The following is a 21,593-nucleotide window of genomic DNA, read 5'->3' on the forward strand; positions in this document are numbered from 1 at the left end:
STCTAGCACAACTCCTACTATATGTCCGTTACGTTAATGGGGGGTCAATTAAGGAAGACATCCTCTTCTGCAAACCAGGGCAACATGAGATAATATTTTTAAAGTASTAGACAGCTTTGTTAAATCGAATGGACTTTGGTGGTCAAGATGTGTTGGTATKTGTACTGATGACGCCAAAGCCATGACAGGGAGAGATAGTGGAGTGGTAACACGTGTGCAAGCAGTTGCTCCCGACGCCACTTGGGWACAATGCAGCATCCACGGAGAGGCTCTTGCTGCCAAGGGAATGCCTGACAGCTTGAAAGACATTTTGGACATTAGTGAAAATGGTTAACTTTGTTAAAGCAAGGCCCCTGAATTGTTGTTTATTTTCTGCATATGGGCAGCGACCATGTAACGCTTTTACAACATACAGAAGTGCGCTGGTTATCAAGGGGCAAAGTATTGACACGTTTTTTTTTGTTTTTTTAAATTGAGAGACGAGCTTAAAGTTTCTTTACTGACCATAATTTCACTTCTCTGACCGCTTGATGATGACGAGTTTGTCACACGACTCGCCTATACTGGGTGATGTTTTTTCTCGCTCAAATGATCTGAATCTAGGATTACAGGACTTCTCCGCAACGAATTCAATGTGCTGGACAAATGAAGCTATGATTCAGAAGTTGGAGGTTTTTCTGTCTGAATTAACAAGGACAACCCACAGGTCTTTCCATCATTGTATGATTTTTTGTGTGCAAATGAACTCAAGCTTACGGACAATGTCAAATGTGATATAGCGAAGCACCTGAGTGAGCTGGGTGCGCAATTACACAGGTACTTTCCCGAAACGGACGACACAAACAACTGGATTCGTTATCCCTTTCATGCCCTGCCTCCAGTCCACTTACTGATAGATATRTGAACAAGAGAGCCTCATCGAAATTGCAACAAGGGGTTCTGTGAAATTTAATCAGAAGCCACTGCCAGATTTCTGGATAAGGCTGCGCTCAGAGTTTCTTGCCTTGGCAAATCGCGCTGTTAAGACACTGATGCCCTTTGCAACCACGTACCTATGTGAGAGTGGATTCTTGGCCCTCACTAGCATGACAACTAAATACAGACACAGACTGTGTGCGGAAAATGATTTAAGACTGAGACTCTCTCCAATACAACCCAACATTGCAGAGTTATTTTTGATGAACAAATAAGCTTTTATATGTAAGATGGCTAAATAAAGAGCAAAATTATTGATTATTATTATATTATTATTTGTGACCTGGTCCTATAAGAGCTCTTTATCACTTCCCATGAGCCGGGTTGTGACAAAAACTCACACTCATTCTTATGTTTAATAAATGCATTGTATAGTGTGTGTGTGGCAGGCTTTCAATTATGGCAAAAAAAACATTTGAGAATGCGCTGACCCTGGTGCTAGAGGGGGTATGCAGCTGGTGGTTGAATGTTTGAAGGGGTACGGAACTATAAAAAGTTTGGGAACCACTGATCTAGTGGAATGGGCCCGTAGGCCAGCAGGAGACGGAAGACCCTTACTTGTGTAGGCCAAAGCAATAACCTCCACTATCCAGTGGGAGATACGTTGTTTAYTGAGGGCGTTACCTGTGTGAGGTTTCGCCCAGGAAACAAACAACTGATCACATTTCCTAAATCTCTTAGTCCTGTCCATGTACATGCGCAGAGTGCGTACTGGACCCAACATATGCAACCGTTGATGTTCCGGAGAGGAAAACGGTGGGGATAAAAAGCTACCAGCTCAAGGGGAAGACACATCAAAGAAGGGTTAATAATCTTAGGGGTAAAGGRGGGGTTAYGCCGCAATGATACCCTGTTGTTACCGGGTGCAAATTGTGCGCATGACAAGTGCATCGAGAGTTTCTGAATGTCAATTACACGCTTGGTGGAGGCCAATGCTTGTGATAGCGCGGTCTTAAATTAAAGCATCTTCAGCTCCACCTGAGCCAGGGGCTCAAAAGGCTATTGGCATAGAGCATCCAAAACAATTGATAAATCCCATGACGGGGCAAGCTGTTTGGACACCGGACCTTAGCGATGTTCACCCTTCATAAAACGGGCAACAAGGGGGTGTTGCCCCACTGTCGTGCTCCCAAAACCCACATGACAAGCCTGAATAGCTGCTAGAAATACCTTAATAGGAGAAAAAGCCTTTCCCTTTTCTAGTAATTCCTGTAGAAACGACAGGATTCCTGGTACAGAGTACTGGAATGGCACAGTCTGTGATTTTGCGCACCATTCCTCAAAAACTTTCCATGTACAATTATAAAGTGACCTGGTGGATGAGGCTCTAGCACTGAATAGTCAAAATGACATTTTGGGGAAGCCCGGCAGTGTTCAAGTTGAACCATTCACGGGCCAGGCCAAGAGTGCCAACAGTTCCGGGTGATGGAAAATCTCCCTTTGCGCCTGGCATAGTAGGTCCCAACGCAGGGGGAAGGGCCACGGATGACCGCATAGTAGTTGAGTGATCTCTGCTAGCCACTTTTTCTCCTGCCAATATGGCGCTATTAGTATGAGCGATGGCCCCTTCTCCTACACCCTGGCTAGGGTGGAGGAAATCAGGGCCAGTGGGGGGAATGCATACAGGAGGATGCGTGTCCACTCGTGCGCCAACTCCCATCTATGCATCCCGATCCCTCAGGGAAAAGAACAGTGGACACTGAATATTCTCCATTGATGCATAAAGATCCACTGCTGGAATGCTGAAGTGCATCCAAACCTGATTGGCTACCTCCGGGTGAAGCTTCCACTCTCTGTGTAGTGGATTCCCCCTGGAAAGTAAATCTGCCCCCAGATTCAGTACTCCTGGTACATGAGTAGCTCTCCATAACTGGAGATGCACACTGCTCCAACACAATTAGTCTGTGTGACAGTGTGTGTAAGTGAGGGGATCCCAGGCCCCCTTGTCTGTTTATGTAAGCCACAACAGTGGTATTTGTCTGTTCTGACTAGAACATGACGACCCTCCAGAAATGGGAAGAACGACTTTAATGCCAGGGACACTGCAAGGAGTTCCAGGCAGTTTATGTGAGTAGAACGGAGATGGGGTCCCCATACCTCGTTGACTGTTCTGCCCTCGTGGGTCGCACCCCTTGAATCGGGGCGGGGTGACAGCGAATTGTAGTCTGTACCCCCTGTCTATTGTGCCCTGTACCCAGTTTGACACTGCGCATGCCAGCCAATTCTCTCTCCGCTCCGAGGGCTGACCGAGCTTTCCCCCATAGATGTTTTAGCAGCACCCTCCGTCAGGGGGAGGGTGTACGAAAGTCCGCAATGCACTGTGCATGTCCGGCTGACTCGTAGCGGGAGCACGCTTATGTGGCCTGTCACCACAAAAAGAGTGGTAGTTCCCTCTGGTGGCGTTATAGGGAGGCACCATGTTTGTTTTGATTTTGTGAGAGACAACATGTCTGACTGCGCCCTTGGCCTGTAGCCTGGTTGCGCTAATGTGAACATTTTTAATGTGAACTGACATTGGGGTGTGTTTGAGGAGACAAGAGGGGGGCTTTGTAGGAGCATCCATCTGAACATTGTCTCTTCTCCTCTTTGGGCTGTACCCTGTCACCACCGACTGAGGTGCCTGGGAACTTGCACCCTGGAACAGGCTCAGGATTGGCAGAGGGGATAGAACAGCACTTGGGGGAGCACGTTCTCCCTTCTTTGGCAATGGGGACATCGCTAGGCCATTCGCTTCTTCCTCCTTACCCCCTGGGTGAGATTAGGGGCAGGCTGGCCCCTTGGTGCCATGGGTGGGAAAGGAGGCTTCTTAGACCAGGGGCCCTTAGGGTCCAAGGTTCTCTGCTGCCTTGGGTTCGCAGCCTGGGGGGGGGGGGGGTCTGGGGATCTTAAAGGTTGGGGGAGGTCAACCTGCTGCAGCCTGGGTGAAGGTGCGGCGAGGTACAGGGGAGGCACTGGGTTGTGTCTTCCTGGGCAGGCAGACCCTCCCTCTTTTTCTCCTTGCACCGTGACATCTTGACGGTGGGACCGAAAAGGCCTAGGATATACAGGAGCATCCAGGATCTTCAGCTTCTCACTATCCGACACCGTGGATAGGTTGAGACATCGGGTCCTCTCCTGGGATATCATGAGCCCCATTGCTCTACCTGACGCCTGGACAGCGGCCTTGAGCAGACGCAGGTTGAGTTCTGTGGCAATAAAGATCTCATCCCATAGACCCGGCTCCAGTGTGACCGCTAGCTCCTCCTGTAGCTCAGCTTGGTATGCTGAGAGCATCGAGGCGGTGCGGAGAGCCCTCACCGCTGTGGTGACCGACCTGTAGACCTTCTCTGTCACAGACAACTGGAAGCGCTCATACTTGGTTGGTAAGGTGGGGCCAGTTGAGGTCATGGAGAACTTCTTGCTGGGGTGGAGATGGGAAGCCACCAGGGGTTCGATGGGGGGCATGTGGGCAAGCACAATCCCCGTCATGTTAACACAGTCCAACACCTACCCACCCTGGACAGGGTTCTTGGAGGAGAAAGGTGTACTCCAGGCCCATTTAGCTTTGGGTAGCCTCTTACCTTTGTAGTGSGACGTGGTGGTCTCTGCTACTGCATTGGTGCCAGGGAATCACCAGTTTATTTGCAGCGCGTTTACACACGTCCTGCAGATCCACACTCCTGCGTGACCGGTTTGGGATTCCCCGGCAGGAGGCCTGGCCTGAGGGGATGAAGGAGTCTTCGTCTCCCTCCGATGATTCCGAAAGGAGGCTGTCGGAAAACCCTGTGGAGTCGTTGTCTCCACTCAGGAAGCCCAGCAGTCGGGTCGTGAGGTCATTGCTGGAGTCTTCCAACAGCGGGGAAATGGCGTCGAGCTGGTTGCCCCAGCTAGCGCTAGCCATCGCTCCACGGTTCCCCGTGGGGATATCCATCGCCTCTGGTGAGCCATCGTTGACGCCGGCCCCCATGTCAGGGTCCTGTTGACTCAGGCTAGCTTGGCGTGTTAGCCTGCGACGGAGGCTCTTCACAGTAAAGAAAGCACAGTGTGGACAGGTGCCGGGGGAGTCTAATGCTTCCTGTGCATGTTGCAGCCCAAGGCAAGCAGAGCACACCGAGTGGGTGTCCTTGGCAGATATCTTGTTTCCACAGGAGCAGATTCGTGCTGGGAGCTACTCCTCTTTTGGGGTGTCAGATACTTTTGTCGCTATAGATTGGATGCTATGTTTTTAGTCCMATAACCCACTAATCGCTAGCTATCTCCAACGGTGGCTCTCGGTGTGATAGCTGACTACCGTTTCCGAAGGACAGGTTAGAAAAGATAGCTCGGTATAGCTAGTAAAAACCTTTCGTGCCAAAGTAAAAAAAAAAAAAAGTTAGCTAGCGTGGTGGCTAGCTTTTCCAGTGTCTAGTCACTGTTTGGATATGGCTAACTTGGTTGTGAATGAGTTAGCTGTGTCACAGCTGTACCCGTTTCTCCCTTGAATAATCCTCCTTTAGCTATGGTGAAGGAAAAGGAAAATTGTCACCACTGCACAGTCCCGAGCTCACGTCTGTGGACAGTTTAGCTATTTCTGGAAAACGCAGTCGTGTCGAGGTAAGCTTTCTGATGAAAAGTGAGAAGAGGATTTTGAATGACTCAGAGACGCTGCGTTGGGCCTTTTATAGGGTAGGAGGGACACCCTTCCCAGACATGGCTGGCGTAGTGTAATAAAGGCTTCTGACGAATACGCTGGGGGCGTATCCCATAAGTGAAACACCGAAACGAATACCTGAAAGAGAACTAAGGGTACAGCTCGAAAATTCATGCCCCTTGGGTGCTGCCACAGAGTTACATTAGAAGTGCCCATCCAAGAAGGCTCAAGATCATTGGCCACAGATAAAATTACATCAAATCACATTATATCTTCAGTGGCTTTGATTGGACTGATCATGTCAACATCATACTTTCAAAATCTTAGCTAGCAGTGATCATCATGAATGAAGTCGACAATCTACTGGCAAATCCTTTTTAATCATTGTCATATACAGAGAAATAATGTAGATAAATGATAGATAAAACATATCGGTTCTCATCGGCCATTGGATATAAACATTACACAAGCTGGAAATCGCAAATTCAACAATGAGTGGTTTGGAAGGAATCAGTGGCTAACTGCAAGCATTGCAAAGCAATCACTAGCCTGCTATTCAGTGGAGTGGGTGTGTGGTCTCAATTTTGGGTTTAAGGGTCTCTTTTCCAAGCTTAAAATGATAAACATTCAACATTGGCGATGCTGTCAATACAGCATGATTTCTGCCGCGCTCAAAACAACCGTTAACTCGGAACTGGGAAATCTGACTTCAATGAGTTCAAGACAACTGGGAACTTTGGGGAAAAAACTTGCTCCTACTGGGACAATATGTTCTGAATGGTCATCTAACTCAAAATTGTAAGTATGGGAACTTGGGCCTCTTTCTAGAGCTACGACCTGAAGATCACTGACGTCATCATGATTCAACCTTGTTTTTTTTCCAGAGTTCCCATTTGTCTTGAAAGCACCATAAATCCAGAGAATGACCCACGAAGGACTGCACCTTCCTAATCAAGTGAGCACAGCACAARAAGGTGAGTCCAAAAATMTATTGTACGCTGCTGCATAAATGATGTAATATGCCAGGGAGATATGTATACTGTGGCTAAGAAAGTAATACTAAGTGTATGTTGTGTAGTAAGCTGTTGTGCCTCAACCTAATAATTTTGTCTATTTTCCCCTCTTAATTTTGCCTACTTTTCTGACTTRGTGGTGCACATGTAGCCTATAACCTGTTTTAGAGAAATGTAATCATAGAATATTGTAAGAGCTTTCATTAGCTGCATATATGCCCCCTTTATTTATCCAAAGGTTCTGACTTGGTGTACAGGGAGAACACTAAGAATGGCCCATGTTCTGAATTCTGTCTCTGTACATTTCAAAAGTGCTAAACAAATAGTTACATTGACTACGTTCGTCCTAGCTCGCACATTGTCTTAATCAAAATAATGGATTGCCTCTTATCTGCTTGTCGTCCCATTATGCCATAGTTTGTACAGCTCAATTGTCAGTAGAAACCACATTTGTTTAAGCAAGTCAGCCATATCAGCTATGTTTTTTTTAAGGCAGTAAATGAGGCTGAATTGACTGTTTTGCTGCCAAACAAGGCTCCGCTGATAGCCAGGTGTAGCAGTGTTAAGGTGTTGGGACTGCCGGCGGTGACAGCTTTATGTAGTTTTTAACAGTTTGTGGGCACAGTTTGTCACCGTTATAGTGCAATTAATATATTTTGGCTTTGCTGGCACGCATCCCCAACATTTTTGTTGTTTGCCCCACCAAGATTTACATGCTAAAATCGCCACTGAGTACATCACATTCGAATGAAACGGGTGCAATAAAACCAAAACTACGGGCTCGCTCTCGTGCCTGGAGCAGTGACTGCGCGGTGAACGTGCAAGGAACCGGTGGGCTCGCGGAGGAGCTGTACCTCACACATATGTGAAGCTAGCCACAACAGTGGAATTTGCGGTTCGCCCTCAAAATAAAAGTCTCCAATTGAAAGTGATTTAAAATGGATACAAATAGAGTAAGTGGAAATGCCATATTTGGACTAGATAATGCTAAACAAGGTCGGAATACTGTTATATAAATTCAACAAAAAACGATAATTTGTTAATTTGACACCAGAAATGTAAAAATCTGCTGAAATTGCACTGTGGATGTATTACACTCCAGAATTGCATTGGGGAATACTTAAATGCACTGCACAGCCTAACTAACCTACGGATTTCGCACCCATGAAATGGAGTATCAACCTACTCAGTGACACTAAAAGAACCAATAGACTGACTGGAATTGTGTTCTGTGAGTGTCATTGAGTAGGCTATGCAACATCCATAGGCTAGGCTATACCTAAGCAATAAGGCCTGAGGAGGTGTGGTATATGGCCAATATACCACGGCTAAGGGCTGTTCTTGTTGCGGAGTGCCTGGACACAGCCCTTAGCCGCGGTATATTGGCCATATATCACAAACCCGAGAGGAGCCTTAATGGTATTATAAATTGGTTAGAAACATAATTAGAGCAGTGAAACTAAACATTTAGTCATACCCGTGGTATACAGTCTGATATACCATGGCTTTCAGCCAAATCAGAATTCAGGGCTCAAACCTCACCGTTTATAAAGTGCAACATGAATGCCTAATACTAATGTGGAAAACAGTAAGCCGGTTTTTAATTTTCAAAAAGTCACAGAAGATGAGGTCTTATCTGCACTATCTGCTATAGATTCTAAGAAATCATTAGGCGCTGACAATCTGGATCCATATTTACTCAAGTGTGCGGCACCTATTATTGCTAGTGCAGTGACGCATATCTTTAATCAAACATTTGTCGTAGGAAAGATTCCTAAATCTTGGAAAACAGCTGTTGTTTCACCACTCCTCAAGGGAGGTGATGGTAGTGAATTTGATGATTATCGGCCCATCTCTAAGGTCTCCTGTTTGGCAAAAATTCTAGAGTCATTGGTGAGTAGGCAACTAGAATCTTTTTTAACTGTTAACAATACTCTTTTTAGTAATCAATCTGGCTTCAGACCTAAACACAGTACTATTACAGCCACTGTACGTGTTGTAAATGATATTACTAATGCCCTAGATAAAAGTCTAACGTTTTTGACACTGTAGACCATGCGATACCTTTGGGTAAGCTGTCGTCAATAGGACTGGGATTGGATGCCTGTTGTTGGTTTCATGACTATCTAAAGGATAGAAGTCAGGCTGTTAGAGTCGACGGCATCCAGTCGGAGCCATTGGAGTTGGTTAAAGGGGTCCCACAAGGCTCTATACTTGGTCCATTACTGTTCACTCTCTACATTAACAATATCAGTGATGAGATAAGAAAGTGTCAAATTCATTTTTATGCTGATGACACTGTCATGTACTCTATCGCTTCAATGGCTGACCAAGCATTATCACTATCGGAGACAGATTTTAAGATATTACAAGGGTCTTTTATACAGCTGAAACTTGTTTTAAATGCAAAGAAAACACATTTTATGATTTTTAATAGGTTCAAAAAGTTGGTTGAAAATACACTTGCACTTACGAGCTTAGATGGTTCTCGAATTAATCAGGTCTCTGCATATAAATACTTAGGGATATGGTTGGATGATAAACTGRCTTTTAAAATGCATATTGACGAACTTTGMAAACGGCTAAAAATCAAGCTAGGCTTCCTCTATAGAAACAGYACATGTTTGTCCTCTACAAATAGAAGACAAATTGTGCAAGCTACTTTTATGTCTGTTATAGATTATGGGGATGTTATCTACATGCATGCTACGGCATCAACACTTAAATCGCTGGATGCTACTTATCATTGCGCACTTAGGTTTATTACGGGTGCTAGCTACAGAACTCACCACTGTGGTTTATATCAAAATGTGGGTTGGACTTCGTTGTCCATGAGACGAGAACAACATGCTCTCGTGTTTTGTCTATAAAGCACTTCTGAATAAACTACCTTCTTATTTATCATCACTCATCAATATTATAATTATAGTTCCTAAAACCAGGTCACAGGCATGGATTACACTTGAGGCCCATGCGATTTCCACAGAGTTGGGTATGGCTGCCTTTTCCTGTTACACTCCTTGCCTATGGAATAGCCTGCAGACTAAACTTAAGACTCTTGTCCCCCTTGCCCATTTTAAAAATGTATTGGAGGATTTTTATTTTTGTATTGCTTGTAACTGTTTCAGGTAATGCAAGTTATTGTGCTGTTAGGGGAAAAACCTGTGTAAATGTAATAATCTGTTGTTGTATTTTTTTTGTGTTATCTGTGATCATTTTGTTTGTCTTGTTAAGTTTCTTAATCATTGCACCTAAACTGTATTTGTAAACATGTATACGCAGGGCCCAGCTGTAAAAGAGACCTTGGTCTCAGTCAGTGTTCCTTGTTGAAATAAAGGTATAATAATAATAATAATACACCCAATGGACTGACTGGAAAGGTGATTCCTGGAATAAAAGCTAAGACGCTAATATGTGTGTAAACTCACAMTTGTGCTATGCGAGTGTCACGGAGTAGGCTGATACACCATTTCATGTGTGCAACAACTATAGGTTAGGCTGTTCAGTGCATATACTGTAAGTATGCCCACAATACAATTCTAAAGTCTAATACACCCACTGTACGATTTCAACTGATTTTTACTTTTATTGTGTCAAATGAACTAATTGTTGTATTTTGTTGAATTTATATAACATTCCGACGTTGTTTAGCATTATGTAGTCCAAATATGGCATGATTCCACTATTTGTATCCGTTTGAATCACTTTCAAATTTGGACTTTTATTTTTAAGGCAAATCCTTATCGTGGCTAGCGTCACACAGGTGTGCCTCACAGTGCTTGTCTTGCTGCTGCAACTTGACAGCTACTCCTCCGGAGGCGGTCACTCTAAACAAGTAAGTTATCTACCTTCTGAAGACATTTAGCTTCGACAATTGCGTGTGATGAAAATGGCAATTTGATATTCTTACTGACATTTTAGTTGTGACTTTGTTTTTACTTTATTTCTTGCGCGAGTATTCACCACTTACATTTGGTGGGTGAGCTGTTTTGAGTCATTCGCAGGCTAGCTAGCGTTAGCAAAACCATTAGCATGGCTAGCTAGTTCTTTATACCTCCTCAGTGGCTAGCACAGATAGCCAGCAGGCACGTCCTGTGTGCTTTCACAAATGACGTTAGTTCTGTTGTGACTGCCTGGTTTTACATTCACGTTGCATGATATCTTAAGTGTTAAACTGTCATTTTCGCTACTACATCAAAATGTAACGTCACTAGCTTGCAACCTCACAATTGTGGCATGCTTTTCTACGAAGTACTTGCTAGCTAACTGGCTAGTTTATTAGTTTTGAGAGGCTAGCTATCTAACTTAGTATAGACGCTAACGTTAGCACCTATTGATGAAGGTGTCTTATTCCCGGGGGACGTTTGTTAAGGTCCCCCACGCTTGCTCTAAACGTTAACATGCATCGCTTAAGGTACGGGTTTGAAAACATAAGGAACGAAGATAGCTATCTTTTAATATCTGCGAGAAATCATAAGGTTAATTCAATTACTACACCTTTTATAGGGTTAGTGTTCCCACACGGCCATATCTTCATGCCCTTGTTTACAGGAGACCGAGCTGACCACCTGTGCTATCTATATCTGTGTTCGAATACTCATACTAACCGTACTATTTGTGACCTAAATTTAGTATATAGTTAGTATGCCGAAAGTTCCCGGATGTCGTACTAKATTCGCCAAAATACAAAGTATACAAGCAGTGGACGCTATTTCTGTGTTTTAGGGCCCATAATGCAATTCTTCAGAAAATAGGCGTGGCTTCACATCGTTTTCAGATTTGATGAAATTCAGGAAAATATGCAGCCGAAGTCCAACGACAGTGAATAGTAATTCATTGCTTTAACTAATTATGACAAATGTTAAGAAAATGTTGTGCAATGTAATGACTTTTCAAATAATTTACTTTACACATTATGTTGTCTGACAATTTCTTAGCTACGCTATCCTTACGAACCGCATAGTATATCATTACTGCATTATGTACCGGTATGTAAGCCAGCTACCTAACGATACTTGGCCACTAATACATCGAACTTGCCAGTATATTAGCTATATGCTCTCTAACTACCCAATGTTTATTGACTTGATTATTTCCGTCATTCTTAGTTGAACTAAGGAGTTGAATTTACGAACACACAGGTGTGTTCTTAAATTCACTCTGGTTATCTACTACGATTTCAGAGCACTCTAGTCTGAGAGTAGGTGTGCCAGAGCACAGAATAACTGATGTATTTATGAACACTCAACACCAGTTGAATATGGCTGGTGTCTGTAAAACGGCMGCAAAAAAGCGTAATTAAATTGTTGCCAGCAGCACAGTTACAGTCACCAACACTCTGGATAACATGAAAACAGCCTAACCAGCTCTGCTATGGCGAGTAAAATGGTCAGTGAGGTGTTCTCTCATTTGTGTCTGGAAGTAGCTAGCAAGTTAGCCAGTTGGCTTGTGACTGCCTGGCAGTGTGCGCTCTGAACGCTCCGAGAGCGAAACGGTCTGAATTTACAAACGGAACAATCTGAAAATGCTCTGAATTTACGAACGCCCAGAGCGCACTCTGGCACTCCAGATTTAATTTAATAACACACCCGAAGTCGTAATATGTCTAGCTAGTAATTTGCTATGCTAACAAGCGAGCAGACGTTGCATAGCAACAGCATTAACTTCCGGTAGACAGGTGAAGTGCAAGTACGCTCAACTGAAAGGATACCGTTAATTTACAGTATACTAAAATAAACTAATAGTATGTAGTACTTTTCCCACATCCGAGCCTATATCCGTCATCGGTAGATGGTTCTGATTAGGAGGTCCTTGTTTGCATCACAGAGCAGTGCCCATGAAATAATTAATTATATCCAAACCAAACATGGATTCCATGCTGTTCTCGCTTTGCACGCACACCTTTTTGTGTTTCACACCAGTTTGTTTTAGCTAATCAGCCAAGCAATATGGACAGTGTGGAGCGTATGCGTGCAGACATTGACATCCATGTTTGTTTTTTATTTGGAGGGGGCAATCCAATTGTTAGCATCTAACAATTGGATATAGTTATTTATTGTGCACTGCTCGCCGACGCAAACGAGGACCTAATCAGAACAGTCTATAGATTACGTACATACCTTCCAATGTGGAACTCATGGTGCTAAACAGGTAGTCATTTGCCTCATCCTTAACTAGAACTCTTCTCCAATGTTATGAGCTAAGACAGAATGTTACTGTATAAGAACTGTACTTACTGTTATTAACTGTATACATGAGGACGGCAAGCTCTATAGGGCTACCTCAGCACCCTGACTGTATCAGGTAGTGCATACAACCTTATTTCACAAGTCTTAGTGACCTTATACCAGAAGAACAAATACAGTAGTGGAGTTGTTTATTCTACTGAACACGAGACATTTAGCTACTGTACTGTAGTTTCACACTTCTGCAGCACCTGATGTGTTTGCGTTTTAAAGGGGTACTTCGGGATTTTGGTAATGAAGCCCTTTATCTACTTCCCCAGAGTCAGATGAACTCATCGATACCGTTTTTATGTATCTGCATCCAGTATAAATAAAGTTGGAGGTTGTTTTGCAAGCTAATGCTAACTAGCATTAGCGCAATGACTTGAAGTCTATGGTATCTACTAGCATGCTAGTTGGAAATTGCGTTAACTCTAGTTAGCTACTTAATTCTAACTGCATGCAGAGACGTATAAATGAGTTCGTCTGACTCTGGGGAAGTAGATAAAGGGCTTTATTGCCAACATCTTGAAGTATCCCTTTAAGTGTTAACCACATTTGCAAAGTGCCTCTCTCATACACACAGACAAACAACTCAAGTTTAGGCTTAAATAACATCACTTTGGTCAAGGAATATAGTATAAAGTCATGAGCAAAGACTGAACAATGTTGTGCAAACTAGCGGAAAAGTTATTATTAGGGAGGTCTCAACATTATGTAGCCTAACCTAAAACTAAAAATGGTACCCTAATTCAGCTATTTATAAGTACATGGGCCTAGCAGAACTAGTTTGATATTCTTTGGAAGCAAAAACGCTGCTTGGAGAAAAGCTACATGCAGGGCTCAAATGCTTACTCAGTCGGTCTACCCTCTTCCTTTCCTTCTGAGGTTTCTGTTTCTCACCCGGTTTTCTAGCTAGAAGATGCACTCTTAGTCAACTGGTGTCAGGCAGGCCATGCAGAAGTGACAGGCCTGTGTGTACCCCACTGCACTGCAACTTATTTCCCAGAGGCAGGAAAGTTGCTGTCACCAGTTGCTGTAACCAAGCAGCAAGCCTCGCTCTCCACAGGAACTCAGGATGATGTCATAGCCCCGGGCTGTAGGGCTTTAGACAGACTTTACCCATCCATAGATCAAGTTGATCCTAACTGTTATAGGCCTGTTTCTATTTTGCCCTGTTTATCAAAAGTGTTGGAAGAAATTGTCAATAATCAACTGACTGGCTTTCTTGATGTCTATAGTATTGTCTTGGGTATGCAATCTGGTTTCTGCTCAGGTTATGGATGTGTCACTACAACCTTAAAGGTCCTCAATGATGTCACCATTGCCCTTGATTCTAAGCAATATTGTGCTGCTATTTTTATTGACTTGGCCAAAGGTTTTGATACGGTAGACCATTTAATTCTTGTGGGCCGACTAAGGAGTATTGGGGTCTTTGGCCTGGTTTGCTAACTACCTCTCTCAAAGAGAGAGCTACTGCCTATCACCAAGGGAGTGTCCCAAGGCTCGATCCTAGGCCCCACGTGCTTCTCAATTTATATCAACATAGCTCAGGCAGCAGGAAGCTCTCATCCATTTATACACATACATGTTATTCAATCATTGAGCGCTTGCCAACAAGCATCTGCGTTGCCAAGCGCTAAAATAGAAGTCAGTTCTATTTGTGACACTGAACGCGGTGCAAGTTCTGCCTCTCCCATCTCCTCATTGGTTTATAGAAGCAGATACCCACGAACTCATGAACTGAGTTCGGTCGGTCGTCGTGGTAATACTATGAAAGTTAGATGCCAATCGCCATATWAAGTCCAAAGAAGAAAAAGCCTGGAAAGAGGAGAGATGACTAGAAACCATTCGGTTGATCGTTTTATGTGTGGATTAATTGTCAGAATAGAGGACCTTGTGCATTTCAGCTATAATAACAACTCAACATTTATATCCCAGGACAAATTAGCTAGCAACAGCAAGCTAGCTATATAGGACAAATTAGCTAGCTAAATTGCCATAAATGTTTAATGCTTTTTGACCTGTCCCCAAATTAATATAATTGGTTCAGAGTTTTTGATATTTCAACCTGTGTATCGTGATCGCGTTTGGTGTGGGCGGGACAAAATCAATTTGCGCACGATGGCGTCCGGTTTGGGTCTGGTATTAGTGTCCAATAAGCTTTCTCTACCCTTAACCTTGTTTTGAACACCTCCAAAACAAAGGTCATGTGGTTTGGTAAGAAGAATGCCCCTCTTCCCACAGGTGTTATTACTACCTCCTGAGGGTTTAGAGCTTGAGGTAGTCACCTCGTACAAGTACTTGAGAGTATGGCTAGACGGTGCACTGACCTTCTCTCAGCACATATCAAAGCTGCAGGCTAAAGTTAAATCTAGACATGGTTTCCTCTATCGTAATTGCTCCTCTTTCACCCCAGCTGCCAAACTAACCCTGATTCAGATGACCATCCTACCCATACTAGATTACGGAGACATCATTTATAGATCGGCAGGTAAGGGTGCTCTCAAGCGGCTAGATGTTCTTTATCATTCGGCCATCAGATTTGCCACCAATGCTCCTTATAGGACACATCACTGCACTCTATACTCCTCTGTAAACTGGTCATCTCTGTATACCCGTCACAAGACCCACTGGTTGATGCTTATTAATAAAACCCTCTTAGGCCTCACTCCCTCCTATCTGAGATATCTTCTGCAGCCCGAGATATCTTCTGCAGCCCGAGATATCTTCTGCAGCCCTCATCCTCCACATACAACACCCGTTCTGCCAGTCACATTCTGATAAAGATCTCCAAAGCACACACATCCCTGGGTCGCTCCACTTTTCAGTTCGCTGCAGCTAGCGACTGGAACGAGCTGCGACTGGAACGAGCTGCAACAAACACTCAAACTGGACAGTTTCATCTCAATCTCTTCATTTAATGACTCAATCATGGACACTTACTGACAGTTGTGGCTGCTTTGTGTGATGTATTGTTGTCTCTACCTTCTTGCCCTTTGTGCTGTTGTCTGTGCCCAATAATGTTTGTACCATGTTTTGTGCTGCTACCATGTTGTTGTCATGTTATGTTGCCTTGCTATGTTGTTGTTTTAGGTCTCTCTTTATGTAGTGTTGTCTCTCTTGTTGTGATGAGTGTTTTGTCCTATATTTTTTAAACTTATTTTTAATCCCAGGCCCCCTTCCCCGCAGGAGGCCTTTTGCCTGTTGGTAGGATGTCATTGTAAATAAGAATTTGATCTTAACTGACTTTTCTAGTTAAATAAAGGTAAATGTGATATATATAAATAACTGGATGGAGATGCAAGGCCAATGAAGTTGTTGCTCCACCTAAAATGATTTATACTTGCCTTGAGTAACCTAGATGGATCAGCACAATCGTTTTAGATGGAAGCCAAATAAAACCACCCAGGGACCAAATTCGGCCCGCTGGCCGCCAGTTAAGGAACTCTTGGGTATGGTATTATTTTGCTCTGATAACCAAAACAGAGTGAAATGTTTAGGCTAGATGACTAATCTTTGTATAATTTGTCCCTGTACTTGCAACTATGGCTGCCTTGCTGTATTAGTCATGTGCATTTGAAGCGTGGGCTATCATTGAATGATCTAGCTTACCTAATGATCAACACTAGCCTAATCGGTGTAACGTATGATTAACCGATGAACGTTATGGGTTTAGAGCTTCTTGTCTTATTGGGGCAGTACACGGAGGCAGTTTCACCAGTAAGGCAGAAACTGAAAGGAAACCTCTGCCCACACAACCAGTTAGACTAGTTAAATGGCTCAAGTGTTGTCTTATGTGGTAAGGTCTATTGATGTCAATTGTTTTCACCACTCCCTTACCTAAGTATAGGCCTAAACTGTAGTGAACGATGTAAGATGGGTAGTTGGCCTACTGTAGCATAGGCTAGGCCTGGATTTTACCCTCTAGATAGCTTATCACTACTGTGTGTGCAGTAATGAATGCGAGTGAGCATGTGAAGCTGTTAGTTCAGGTAACCACACACACAAGTTTAAAACTAGGCCTACAGAGGAAGCCAACAGTCTAAAGACGAGCCTAATATCATCAGGGCACCATGCGGACTTTCTTTACAAGGAGCACGTGTGTACCTAAGTAGAAACATTTGAAGCGCACAAAAATAAATTTGGGACCACAATGAAAGATAGTTGAGGTAATAAAGCTAGAACGCATCATTTTTCTAGGCGCACTGGTGCTCCTAAATGAACATTCCATATCTCGCAGAAAAATATTAAGGTGCGTAGTATGCGAGTAAAATGGGCACACTGTAGAGCCCTGCACATACAATCCTGTCTTTAAAAAAAATTGTGTGAGTAGCCTTGACGGATCATGTGAAAGTGAATTGTTTGCTAAAGCTTCCAGGGCAAAATGTAGGACTGGTCAATGGCAGTGCCAAAACCCTTTCACTTTCTATACTTGTGCTCAGCATAACAATGGCAACACAGTCACAGATAAGAGGCAGGCCTACAGGTTAAATTGCTTGTAACTGTTCCTAACGTTCTATAAGAGTAAATCGAGTTGTCCTAACCTGTCACACTGCTGTAACAGTTGAGCACTGAATACCTACAGCATTTTCATATAGGTTAGGCCTAGTCAAATCTTTTCAAAATCTCTGTACTTTAATTGCGTATAACTGGGAACATTCATCCTTTTACCCCTCTGCAGTTTGTAATGGATGTAATTGAATGAGTGTGATGGGAGCACATGACTCTGCAGCCACAGTGGTGCGTGTGTGTGCTTTCTCTTTCACCAGTAAGGGTTAAGGATCCACTCGCTTCACATAGGCTAGCCTATTCCACATGTTACACTTGGGTTGGTCTAGGTGGCTACTGGCTAGCAAACTTGTTAGCAAACAAGCAACCAAGTAGCTTCACTCTGCCAGGCTAATAATAACTCCTGGCTGTCGCTGCGTCTGCTGAATTTCAAGGTAAATATGTCTTCAGAAGAAGGTCTTTGTATTAGAACAGCACTGCTTTTAATTCAACAGGCACCGTAACAGGTCTTTGAGTTGAACAACCAGCCTAAGGTCACGACTACAGAGTGAGACCACGGCTCGTAGTCTTGATAAGCTTCGTATGAGATGTCTTTTGTTTTTTTTATACATTAGGCTGTGTAAGGTTTTGGTTCAGCATTTCTCTAAAAGCCTATTCCTGCTTGGTCTTTGGAATTACTGTAAAGCAAGTTACAGACTTGAAATAGCTTTTTACTCCGTCAGTGCACTGTCTCTCGGCAGCGTATTCAGATCATAACTCTTGTGGGCGATACCACTGACGCTCAGCCAAAACCTCGGTCACCCGGAACAGGTTTGATTTGATCTTGTCAAGATGTGAGTGTCAGGATAAACAACAAGGCTATCACAAGCTATGTTTATCCTACAGCTCTTGTAAGAGCAGAAAAAAACGATGCAGTCCTCAAACAGGAGTCATCGTCCTCTACATCTTCAAAACAAAGTGAAGAGCCAAGGCCTGTTTTGGTTAAACTGATAGGTTTACTTCAGTGAGTTTTGAGGTCAGCAAACGTTTGACCTAAGTGTAATTTGACTGCTGAATCGTCAATGTCTATTTCAGATATAGGGCTTTGAGGGACTGAAATGACAGGCTTGGGTACTCTGCCCTCCACTCCAGTTTTAAATTAGGCCTTTCCCTAGGTGACTGTTGATTTGTGGGATGACTTGTCAAATTGGCCCGTTCACTTTTAATATGATTCAGTGAGCCTCGTTTGATCTGTATTTCTAGCATCTTGGTTAGTCCTGTAAGGTAATAATTGGCAATTCATTTGATAATGCTTCTTCACTAGATACTGTCATGATGTGACAAACTGGAAGGTTACTCCCTTCTTAAATGTGTAATGTTAGACCTATGTAGGCTAGGCCTAGGCTATATGCTTTCTATACCACAATTACAATCCAACTGTACTGAAATGCATGTGTTGTGTGTTTCATCCAGGGCTGCAGCAGCAGGAGGCTGAGCAGAAGGACACTGTAAGGCGAAGCAGCGAACAGAGGGGCAGAGCGCTGGCCCCTGGGGCTCCTGGCTAACCATGGACGACACCTCCTCTCTGGGCAAAGTGAGCGGCTCCACTGAATCCGTGGCCACCGTCACCAGCGAGGAGTTTGTGCTGGTGCAGCCGTCCGCCGGAGGATCCCCCTCGGGCTCAGAGGGCAAGCCCAGACTCAAGGTGGGTCTCCGCCACAACACTCACACACTTATCTATTAATTTGATCAGTCACATAGACAAAACATGCACGCACACACACGTAATTATAACAAACTGATTACTTCTATTGATTATTCCTATAATTAATTGCTCTACTAGAAAGCAACTGTCTCTTCTGAAAGCCAGGCTAGTTCACACACTATTTTTATTTAATTGTTATTTAACCTTTATTTAACTAGGCAAGTCAGTTAAGAACAAATTTTTATCTACAATGACGTCCTACCAAAAGGCAAAAGGCCTCCTGCGGGACGGTGGCCTGGGATTAGAATAAATAAATAAATACAATATAAATATAGGACCAAACACACATCACAACAAGAGAGACAACACAACATAAAGAGAGACCTAAGACAACAACATAGCAAGGCAGCAACATAACAACAACATGGTAGCAACACAACATGGTACAAACATTATTGGGCACAGTCAACAGCAAAAAGTTCAAGAAGGTAGAGAAAACAATACATCACACAAAGCAGCCACAACTGTCAGTAAGAGTGTCCATTATTGAGTCTTTGAATGAAGAGATTGAGATAAAACTGTCCAGTTTGAGTGTTTGTTGCAGCTCGTTCCAGTTGCTAGCTGGAGCGTATTGAAAAGAGGAGCGACCCAGGGATGTGTTTGCTTTGGGGACCTGTAACAGAATGTGACTGGCAGAATGGGTGTTGAATGTTGAGGATGAGGGCAGCAGTAGATATCTCAGATAGGAGGGAGTGAGGCCTAAGAGGGTTTTATTAGTAAGCATCAACCAGTGGGTCTTGCGACGGGTATACAGAGATGACCAGTTTACAGAGGAGTATAGAGTGCAGTGATATCCTATAAGGAGCATTGGTGGCAAATCTGATGGCCGAATGGTAAAGAACATCTAGCCGCTCGAGAGCACCCTTACCTGCCGATCTATAAATGATGTCTCCGTAATCTAGCATGGGTAGGATGGTCATCTGAATCAGGGTTAGTTTGGCAGCTGGGGTGAAAGAGGAGTGATTACGATAGAGGAAACCAAGTCTAGATTTAACTTTAGCCTGCAGCTTTGATATGTGAAGTCAGTGCACCGTCTAGCCATACTCTCAAGTACTTGTACGAGGTGACTACCTCAAGCTCTAAACCCCCAGGAGTAGTAATAACACCTGTGGGAAGAGGGGATTCTTCTTACCAAACCACATGACCTTTGTTTTGGAGGTGTTCAGAACAGGTTAAGGGTAGAGAAAGCTTGTGGACACTAAGAAAGCATTGTTGTAGAGCATTTAGCACATATCCAGAGAGGGCCAGCTGAGTATAAGACTGTATCATCTGCATATAAATGGATGAGAGAGCTTCCTACTGCTGAGCTATGTTGTTGATGTAAATTGAGAAGAGCGTGGGGCTAGGATTTACCTTGGGGTATTCCTTGGTGACAGGCAGTGGCTGAGACTGCAGATTACACTACACAGGGTTTGCCTCTCAATCCCTTCCTTTCCTCAGATGTCCTGCAATGGGATGAACAGCTGGAGAGAGCATGGAGGAGGTGCTGGATGACGATGTGGTGAAAGAGGAGATTAGTGGAGGAGCAGCAGCAGAGGAGAAACAGAGACTTTTCAGGAGTCATTGACCTCCACAGTCCCGGTCCACAGATACGACCCCAGGGCTTTGCGCTGGACCCCACACCTGCAGGTACTTGTCTACTACACCTCTCACCCCTTAGGGCAATGAATCAGTCTGTGATGTTGAAAAGTTAACGCATGAGCATCTCAATGTACAGAATCAGACACGCCATATCAAACATCTATATAGATTGTTAAACAAAAAATATATTATTATTATATATATATATATATATATATATATATATACACACTGCTCAAAAAAATAAAGGGAACACTTAAACAACACAATGTAACTCAAGTCATCACATTCTGTGAAATCAAACTGTCCACTTGGAAGCAACACTGATTGACAATAAATTTCACATGCTGTTGTGCAAATGGAATAGACAAAAGGTGGAAATTATAGGCAATTAGCAAGACACCCCAAATAAAGGAATGGTTCTGCAGGTGGTGACCACAGACCACTTCTCAGTTCCTATGCTTCCTGGCTGATGTTTTGGTCACTTTTGAATGCTGGCGGTGCTTTCACTCTGTGGTAGCATGAGACGGAGTCTACAACCCAACAAGTGGCTCAGGTAGTGCAGCTCATCCAGGATGGCACATCAATGCGAGCTGTGGCAAGAAGGTTTGCTGTGTCTGTCAGCGTAGTGTCCAGAGCATGGAGGCTACAGAGGAGACAGGCCAGTACATCAGGAGACGTGGAGGAGGCCGTAGGAGGGCAACAACCCAGCAACAGGACCGTCACCTCCGCCTTTGTGCAAGGAGAGCACTGCCAGAGCCCTGCAAAATGACCTCCAGCAGGCCACGAATGTGCATGTGTTGCTCAAACGGTCAGAAACAGACTCCATGAGGGTGTATGAGGGCCCGACGTCCACAGGTTGGGGGTTGTTTTACAGCCAACCAGTGCAGGACGTTTGGATTTGCAAGAAAACCAAATTGGCAAATTCGCACTGC

General features: G+C 43.8%; 1 protein-coding gene across 1 annotated transcript in view; it reads left to right on the top strand.

Annotated features, from left to right (window-relative positions):
* Positions 1-10,330: 10,330 nt before the first annotated feature.
* LOC111975913 (rab GTPase-activating protein 1-like) overlaps positions 10,331-21,593 on the top strand; it is a 179,181-nt gene continuing 167,918 nt past the window's right edge. Inside the window, 4 exon segments of the mRNA XM_070447710.1 lie at positions 10,331-10,432; positions 18,786-19,021; positions 20,541-20,618; positions 20,620-20,706. Coding sequence (XP_070303811.1) covers positions 18,880-19,021; positions 20,541-20,618; positions 20,620-20,706 — 307 coding nt within the window. The 5' untranslated portion in view covers positions 10,331-10,432; positions 18,786-18,879.

This window comes from Salvelinus sp. IW2-2015, linkage group LG16 (assembly GCF_002910315.2).
Source record: "Salvelinus sp. IW2-2015 linkage group LG16, ASM291031v2, whole genome shotgun sequence".
Lineage (NCBI taxonomy): Eukaryota > Metazoa > Chordata > Actinopteri > Salmoniformes > Salmonidae > Salvelinus > Salvelinus sp. IW2-2015.